Below are 9,508 nucleotides of genomic sequence, written 5' to 3'. Positions count from 1 at the left end.
TACTAGTCTACTAGCTAGTATAAGGTCAGGTACGAGTATAACGTGTATGTAGACAAACTTAGGCACTAGACACAGTTCAGACGTGTGTTGCGACGGCGCGGTCACGACGCGGCGCGAGGCACGAGCTGCTCCACCCCTCACCCCCATCGGGGTCGGGGTGGCGGCTCCTCCCCCGCCCCGCCCCCGCAACAGGTCGCCGTCCTCCTACAGCTACGTGATATATTAACATTAACGACTATGTAATATGTTGTTACACAACCTACAGTACACTAATTCGAGCGAGGAGTATAATTGTGCACGCCTTGTATTCACGAAACATCTTAACTACCGAGTACCGACCGAACGTTGTGATACGACTGTTTAAAAAAAGTATAAATATTAAATGCACATAATATAATGATTTAACACTTGCAATCATAGAAATTATTAAATTTGTGATTTACCTACCGTTAAAATTAAGTGAACTGCGACGATTAACTTTTCTAAAAACATTTAAAACATCGACATGAGATTATTGAATACAGCCCGGGACCGGAGCCCCGCGCGTGTAGCACCAAAGATATCGTATATCTATCGCGAACGCACAATACCTAGCGTCTAGGCGGTCTAGGGGACTAGTTGCGACTTGCGACTCGGTGCGCTCGGTGCGCACGAATCGTCTAACGCGGTTACGCCGTATCTTATACATTACGTTCAATATTCTCACAACTACATTAGAGATCTTCGTAAATGCAGGTAAATGCAATAAATGTGCCAGGGAGAGACACGTGCGCCCGCTGCCCGCAGGCTAGCGAGCTTGTACTATATAATTGAGCATCGTCTCACTACCGACTACGTGCTATCAGTAAACCTACGTAATACGTTTGGCACCGGGTATAGGTACGTAATCCTAGCTAGGTGCTTTTAATTCGTTATTAAAATGGAAGTACCGTGTCCATTACACATAACACGAAACGTAACGTACTCACTTCTACTTAAAATTATACAATTTAGATTAGTAATCACTGCTTCAAATATTCGATCGATGCGTTCCAGACGAGAGCGATCGGGCGGGGCGGGCGCCTAGGGCGCCTAAGGCGGCGCGGGGCGGGCGGCGGCGGCGGCGAGGCGGTCGCGCAGGCGGGCGAAGCGGCCGTGAACCTGGCGCAGCTGCGAGCGCAGGCGCGCCGACAGCTCGCGCTGCAGCGCCTGCACCTCGCCGAGCTCGCGCCGCAGCGATGCGTACTCCGACCGCACCTGCACACGCCCCGCTCGCGTCACGCCCCGCCCTCGCGCACTCCGCCCGCCGAGTGTGCGGGGGCGGCCGCGGCCCTCTACTTCCAATAAAACATAGAAAAAACGACGATACTGGAGAATCTCGTAACATAGAACATGGCAATGGTCTCCCATTGGAAGTAGCTCGTGAGTATGAGGGCGAGGGGCGCGGGAGCGGCGCTGCGTGCGGGCGACCGCGGCCACGCCCCCGGCGACGGTCGAAACATTGAATAACGATGAAGCTTATGTATTAACAACTTCAGAATCTAAGAATGATTCTGGAGTGCGGAAAACTAAAGATTTTGCATTCATTCACTGCTAAGTCAAACAGTCAGGGGGGGGGGGGGGATTTAATAAAATACAAAGTACTGTAAAACATCCGCATTCCAGAATGCATTATACAGACTACAGACATACACTGCAGGTCACACTATCGAGTATCGAATAAGCGACAAATTGACAATGTTTTAGTTTTGCATATTTTATTTTTCATGTTATGATTTCTTTATGACCAGTTCAAATAGATAATGTTAGGTTACAGCTTTGATTATTTAGCATTTTGGACTTCAGTAGTGTGACATAGTGTAAGTCGTATAGATCCAACCCTAGCGAGTCTGCACCGTGTACGCTGGCGTTACCGAAGCGGCGAGACCTGTCCAGTAGGGTTTAGGGCTCCGGCCTCGTACCACAGCCGAGCCCCCGCACTAAACACAAGCATGATAGCCCCGACCTGCCATTTCTCAACTCTTGAGCTTCGAAACAGAGCATTAGCTTAAAATTTCTTGTACTCATATAAACACTTTAAATGTGTGGTATCATTAATTTTTTTTACTTATTGCCGAGTTTGATCACTAAACAGTAATTTTATAATATGTTTTAGCAATTAGATATTGAAGAAAAGGCAGGCTCTCAGCAAAAGACAATGTTACACTAAGTACTTTCTGACCTTTCCCAATATTAATATGCAACAGGCTGAAAAATAAATATTATGTTATATACTTAGTAACTTGAGTTAGTAGAGACTAGAGACAGCTACAGAGTCATGTTTGTTGGCAAGTGATTCTGATCAATAATAAACGAGTAGACTCAGTATAATATATTAAATCTATTTTAGGAGGCCCTGAATTCTCTACTTAAAATTCTTACAATGATCAATTGATAAAATATATACATACATTAGAGATGTGCCGACTAGTCGGTAAAGCCTATCCGTATCCGACTATCCGGCCACTTTTGTAGTCGGCGAATAGTCGGCAAAACGCGTCGACTATCCGGCTTCTTATTATTTTACTATTATTGATATTACATTTAAGGAAACCTTTAATTATTTTGAAATTAAGTGAATTATTTCTGAAATTACTTGCTTGTAAATAAATATCTATACAACATAATATCTTCTTCATTATAAACATCTATACTAATAATAATATTATAAAGCGGAAGAGTTTGTTTGTTTGAACGCGCTCTCAGGAATCTGATCCGATTTGAAAAATTATTTCAGTGTTAGATAGCCCATTTATCGAGGAAGGCTATAGGCTATAATTTATCATGCTTTAGATAGCCCATTTATCGAGGAAGGCTATAGGCTATAATTTATCATGCTAAGACTAGGTAATAGGAGCGAAGAAATAGAGGAAAATGTGAAAAAAAACGGGGGAATTTTTTGAAAAGGCTTATCTCACGAACTGGAGCAATTTTTCTGTTATTTGGCACAGATAACAAGTCGACCACGTGAAGGATCATAGGCTATTTTTTGTGGCCTTATAATAATTTGTCTGTGAAATAACTAATTTAGAAGCGGTGCGGAACGTCTAGTTTATAATAAAAAATACGTGTGGCACTCGAGGACGTATCATGACGTTAACATAACCAAAACACGATCCGACACGTTCGCAGGCGGCGTATGCGACTTACCCGCGAATCAGCAGTAAACAAAGCGTTACGAAAACATCTGAAACCATGATCGGTTGGCCGATTAGTCGGCTTCTTTGCAACCGACTAATCAGCTAGTCGGCCAAAGTCATGATCGGAACATCTCTAATATACATATAATACAGTGTGTTAGTGTAAACACCATTATCCTTGAAACCACCAAATGAGCCCATCAAAATGAACAACTTTTTCTATGAGAACAATGCTGGGAACTCAAAAAATTCCATCTTCATACTTATACAAATTGCCGATCTGGACAATTTGTTTCAAGGATAATGGTGTCTACACTAACACACTGTATAATAATATTGTTGGGGTATGCTTATCAGACTACATGTAAAATTAGTCATGACTCATAATATTAGTTGGAACCACATGTGAATGGTATCAGGAATCATAGTGTTTCATGTGTGAGTCGCTTGTTACCTCGGACACGGACTTCAACAGGTTTATAATGCAGACGTCCTGGTTGTCGACGGGGCATGCCATCTCTCGCTCCACATTGTCCATCTTCCACTCCATGAGGTCCAGTTGTTGGTCCGCGTGCTTCACCTGTACATGATACTCAGTTTCCGTTTTTGTTTGACTGGCATTATAGAAACTCTCTTGTCTCTTAATAATAATATCTATGGACGCTTCACACCACGTCAGTCTGGCCCTGTGCTAAGTACCAGAAGGACTTGTGTTACAAGTACCAGACAACGGAAATATATTTAATACTTTTAGTTATACAATACATATATTTAAGATTTTTATTATATGATACACATATTTAATACACATCCATGACCCAGGAACTATGAAAACTTTTTGTTCCGTCGGCGGGATTCGAACCCGCGATCCTCGGCTTGAGCTAGCAACAGCCCACCAACTGAGCAACAGAGGTTGTCAAAGCTCTTGTTTATATGGAATAAAAATCCTGAATATCCTTTATATGCTACGTCAATACGCTATCGGCTATAGCAAAGAATGTGTATGAGATCTTCAGCTCTTAAAGGTCGTAGGTCGTAGGGCTCAAGCGCCATTCAGCTGTAATTGGTAAGAAAATAATTTAGAAATAGAATGTTAACGCAGTATGACAAGCTCTAGTTTTAGGCTCCACTCGCGTATGAAAGCGTCTATTAATACTGTAAAAGGGCTTTTTAGAGCACAAAACAAATCCATTATTAACAGATCTAGAAGCGGCCGCTTGACCTAATTTTGGAGCTACCGAATAAACACCATCAATACAGAAACAACCTTACCGTCTCCTCCAGTTTCTCCATTGCAAGTTCTTGTTCAGTCATGATATCGTGTTTAAACACAAGTATAAAACGTTAAAGCAATAAAAACCTATAAAAAGGTACAGAGACCTGCAAAATCCATTTTAAATTTTTTACTAGAAAATAGAAATTGACAAATGACATTATCAAATAAACGCTGTGTGAGCTGTCAAGTGTCAACTGTCAACTTTGGTGTCAACCATAGATCAAAGATGACATGTTAATAGATAAGATAAAATATTATTTATTTAAAATCAGACTAAATATACCATAGATAAAGTATTATAGTATAGAACATGTAGTCATCGCGTGGCCATTTTGTGCTTATTTTCATACAAGTAGTGTGCGTAATGCGTTTATTTTATTGAATATTTCTATTTGTCGATTACTTCGAAGCACATTATGATACAGGAAAGAAAGTCAATCAGTTCATGATATCGATTAACTATAGTCCAAGTGATGAGAATCCGTAAACACACGTAAAAAGCTATGCAATTTTTATAGCCATTATTAATTGATGTGACATTTTTAGCACTAATGCCTTATATAGCACGAATAAGGGATTAATAAACTTATAAATTATCTTACAAAAATACCGATTGAAAAGCCCAAAAAACGTTGTTCAAAACTTACTTATTTAATGTTAAATCCACGTGTTTGAGGCATTCATTGGCTATTCTTATGGTTTTTTATTTAGCGGAACCACAAAACTCAACAATATCTAGCATTAAATGTTCGCTAAAAATCTTTATTATAACACTTTTATTATATGAAATATGCAGACCGACTCCTTTGTTATGTCCTAGTAGGTAGGACATAACATTACACGCTTTTGACGCTAAACACCGATAATATAAGGCTCTCTCCAGTCTATAGTATCTCAATGAAATATGCGATAATTACACTGACCTCTATAATAGAGGTCAGTGGATAATTATAGTGCAGAATAATTCGTTTCTGTTGATAGAGCAGGATCATAATATTATATCCCAATGAATACCATCTAGGAATGTCCTTTTGGATGAGGCCGTCAATATGAGTCCAAACATGAAACCTCCACTTTGGGTTCATATGGAGCTCGGCTCCTATATAATCCAGGTGATGCTGCAGCAGCCGCACGCAAAAATTTATTGGTTATCTACGTCTTACTAGTTGTCGCAATTAAAATGAGCCCAAACACGAAACCATTGCTCTTAGTTGGTGAGGAGCTGGGTATCCTATTGATTACCAGGTGATGCTGCAGCACCAGGTCAACTTTCCATTAATGTGTAAATATTCAAAATGCGTGACATTTATGAACTAGAATGCAATAAAGCCCACCAAACGACTGCAAGTTGCTAATCGGCCCTTCACGAACCAGATGAACCGCGATTTTTCAGCTCGGAGCAGGCTGATAACGATGAACTATAGCTAAAAACACTCTCAATTAAGTCAGCTTTCAAAAAAAAAACTAGATCAAAATCGGTCCACCCGTTTGGATGCTACGATGCCACAGACAGACAGACAGACAGACAGACCGACAGACAGACACGTCAAACTTATAACACCCCTCTTTTTTGTCGGGGGTTAAAAAAGGGGTGGGGCCGGCGCCATTTTTTTTTAATTTTGATCCCTATTTTTGACAGATTTTTGCCGAACGCCTAAAAAAATAGTTTTTTTTCCTAGAAACTTTTTGGTGACGTAAGAGAGTGATACCCTAAGGGCAGATTTTTTTGTGCTTCCTCTGGTGCCCCCTCAGACATGATGCCCTAGGCAATTGCTTAATTTGTTTAGGCCTTTAGGGGTTAATCCGTCACTGTGTTTGTACTGTCCGTCACTTTAATTAACTATACCTAATGTAATTACTTATGTAATTACATTATAGTTAATTTAAGGGGGGCTCCCATACAAGAAACACATTTTTGTGCCAACTTTCGCTCAATAACGGTACGGAACCCTTCGTGCGCGAGTCCGACTCGCACTTGGCCGATTAAAAAAAAAAACACCAGGGCTAGAGCTGCAGGAAAATGAAATTTTCCTAGAATTTTAGTTTTTTTGAAAACCTTCAAGAATAAAAATCTACTCAAAGTTTAAATTACTATCCACCAAAGGCCTAAGCAAATCTGTGCTAAGCAATCAACAGCTTTTGACTCGAACACTTATCGAGGTCACAGTACGGTATTCGGAGCGTGCGAAGTGGGTGGAGGGGGTAAAGAAAGCGATTGCCATTTAGGACCACCGGGTAGCAGGCGAGGTACGATAAGGCGTTTTAGTAGTTTACTCAAAACTGCATGGCAGTAGCGTTATGGGACGATATGATTTTGGGTCGTCAGGAGGTTTGTTACCCGCTTTAGGAATTAATTTTAAACAACCGATACGCCAAATTTTCGGAAAAACGCCTTCTGCGATACATCTATTATAAACGTGTATCTAGTATCGAGGAATTAGCCGCTAGACACGCTTGTTTTATCATGATATTTGATATTTTATCCTCACCCGCTGATTTTTTAATCGGTAAAAGATTCACGATTTTTATAAACTTCTCACAAGTAGGTAAATCAGAGACCGGTGAATGGATGGGGTGTTCTACTACTGACATTTTACTCCTACGTCGCGGTGACCGGTGGTGTTTATCATCCAAGGCGGGCTCGTCGTCTGGAATGAGAATGTTAAGGTATGCCTTAGCCGTTTCCTCTAGGCCACAAGTATAAGAGTTATTACTTATTTATTTTAATATTAGAGAAAAAGAGTGGCTCGTTACTACTAGGTTTAAGCTCGTGGTAAAAAGAGGACCAGGCATGGGCGTACCGAGGGGGGGCCGCTGCCCCCCCTGGATCATGTTGACGTTCCTACTAAGTATATTATGTAGTAGTTTTATCTATAAAAATTAAAAATTAAGAACGAATTTTTGCCATTTGTTTGCAATACAATATTTATCTTATAATCAAGATATCTCAAAAAAATTCTTTGCACATCCTCAATACGTGATCGATAAATTTCATATTCGGGGTTCCAGACTTGAGACGCATACTCCAGGTGGCTACGAATGAAAGAACAATATAGGATTTTTATAGTCTTAATCGATCGGAAACTAGCGGACTGTCTCATGTTTCATCAATGAAACCAAGTGCTTTATTAGCACTTTTTACGATATGGTCGATATGCTGGTCAAATAGAAGATTACTATCAAAGATAACTCCTAGGTCCCTAATGCTGTTAACTTTAGTTAAAAATTGATTACCTACAGTATATTTAGAATCGATTGTGTATTTCTGACGTGTATAACTAACGTAAAAACATTTTGATACGTTTAACTGAAGTTTATTACCATAGCAATAAGTCTTCAAATCTATTGAGGTCACTTTGGAGTAAGTACCTCAATAGATACACCACAATAAACGCGTCGGATCCTGTCACCGTTTTCAGGGTTCCGTAATCAACAAGGGACCCTTATATTTTCGGTCTATCTGTCTGTCTGTTTCTTTTTATTTCGCGTCCACTCCACCGAGTGTGGTGTCGCTGAATAGGGTTTTTACAAATATTACGAGTATTCCAAGATCGTTTTCCGATTTAGATACCTATCCATTTATGAAATATGCAAAGTTTTAAAGAGGAATAAATCGTCAGTGGAAAAAGTGGAAAAATTCACGGGAGTAGGAAATATGCTAAATTTTAAAAGAAAATTATCACGGCTAAGAAGACTTCATAAGTTATTGAGAAGTACAAAGGAATTTTTCGTGTAAATTCCTTTGAATGTAACTGTGATCATGTTGTTAGTAGTATAAAATATATTATAATTGTACATTCATTGACGATACAAAACTCATCAAAAACTGGCGGTACTATGGAACCCTCTATTGTGCGTGGCCGATACGTACTTGGTCGGCTTTTTCGCTCCCATTGGTCATTTGTCACGCGCAAACGGCACGCGCCATTCACAGACTCCGCCGCTTTTTTTTCTTGTCGCAACTCGTATGACATTCGCATCCGCATAAAAATCCGCATTGATTTAATACGGATGCGGATGTCCAAATCTATGAGGATGCGGATATTCGCAACAACCCTGTTACAGACTTACAGCTGGGTATCTCGAATTCCGAGGTGAACTTATTATACTAATTGGACTATTACTTACTGAACTATAAGAATTAAATTATGGGTTGCTCTAGCTAGTGCCAGGTAGTACGCGCCTTTATGAGTTAACTAGTTGCAGAAAAAAGCTTTCTTGTCGTAGTAAGAACAGCTTATTTTCCTGTACGTAAAATATATTATTCATTATACATCCATCTACGGACTAAGACCAAGACCTTTAATAAAATATGTGAGCCACCACAAATTTATTTTTTTCCTATAAAATACTTTTTTTTTATGAAATAAGGGGGCAAACGAGCAAACGGGTCATCTGATGGAAAGCAACTTGCCTCGCCCATGGACACTCGCAGCATCAGAAGAGCTGCAGGTGCGTTGCCGGCCTTTTAAGAGGGAATAGGGTAATAGGGGAGGGTAGGGAAGGGAATAGGGTAGGGGATTGGGTCTCCGGTAAACACACTCACTCGGTGAAACACAGCGCAAGCGCTGTTTCACGCTGGTTTTGTGAGAACGTGGTATTTCTCCGGTCGAGCCGGCCCGTTCGTGCCGAAGCATAGCTCTCCCACGTATGCTAATATAAATAGACATAAGTACATTTATAATAACAGAATAAGAAAGAAATATTACAATAAAAAAAATATTTAATAAATTTATTTATTTTTGTACTTATAAGTAAATAAAACAATATGGCATTTGGAATGCGTGAGACGGAGACGTCGTTGTCACACAATGCGTTACAGGAGTCAGGACGATAAACCTAAATAATACTTTGTTATTGCAACAAACAAACGAAATGTATCACAGATAATAAAAAATTCGCACCGTTGCGGTGTGGCGCGGGCCGCGGCGTATCAAATACAGGGGCGGGGCGTCGCCGACTTGCGTACTCGCGGCGCCCCGCCCTCCGTGTCGGCGGTACCCGCAAAACATTTTCGTAAATTAACAAATGACATTTTATGTTATTAATATATTACAACTATAATTAATATAAT

General features: G+C 40.3%; 1 protein-coding gene across 1 annotated transcript; it reads right to left on the bottom strand.

The window, feature by feature from the left end:
* Positions 1-157: 157 nt before the first annotated feature.
* LOC121728198 lies at positions 158-4,582 on the bottom strand. Its single transcript, XM_042116336.1, has 3 exons — positions 4,431-4,582; positions 3,613-3,738; positions 158-1,236 (listed from the first exon to the last, which is right to left on the bottom strand). Exons 1-3 carry the CDS (start codon positions 4,470-4,472, stop codon positions 1,072-1,074), a joined length of 333 nt encoding a protein of 110 aa, XP_041972270.1. The 5' UTR covers positions 4,473-4,582; the 3' UTR covers positions 158-1,071.
* Positions 4,583-9,508: the final 4,926 nt, after the last annotated feature.

This window comes from Aricia agestis, chromosome 6, assembly GCF_905147365.1.
Source record: "Aricia agestis chromosome 6, ilAriAges1.1, whole genome shotgun sequence".
NCBI classification, from domain to species: Eukaryota; Metazoa; Arthropoda; class Insecta; order Lepidoptera; family Lycaenidae; genus Aricia; species Aricia agestis.
This window is presented reverse-complemented; position numbering and strand designations above follow the sequence as displayed.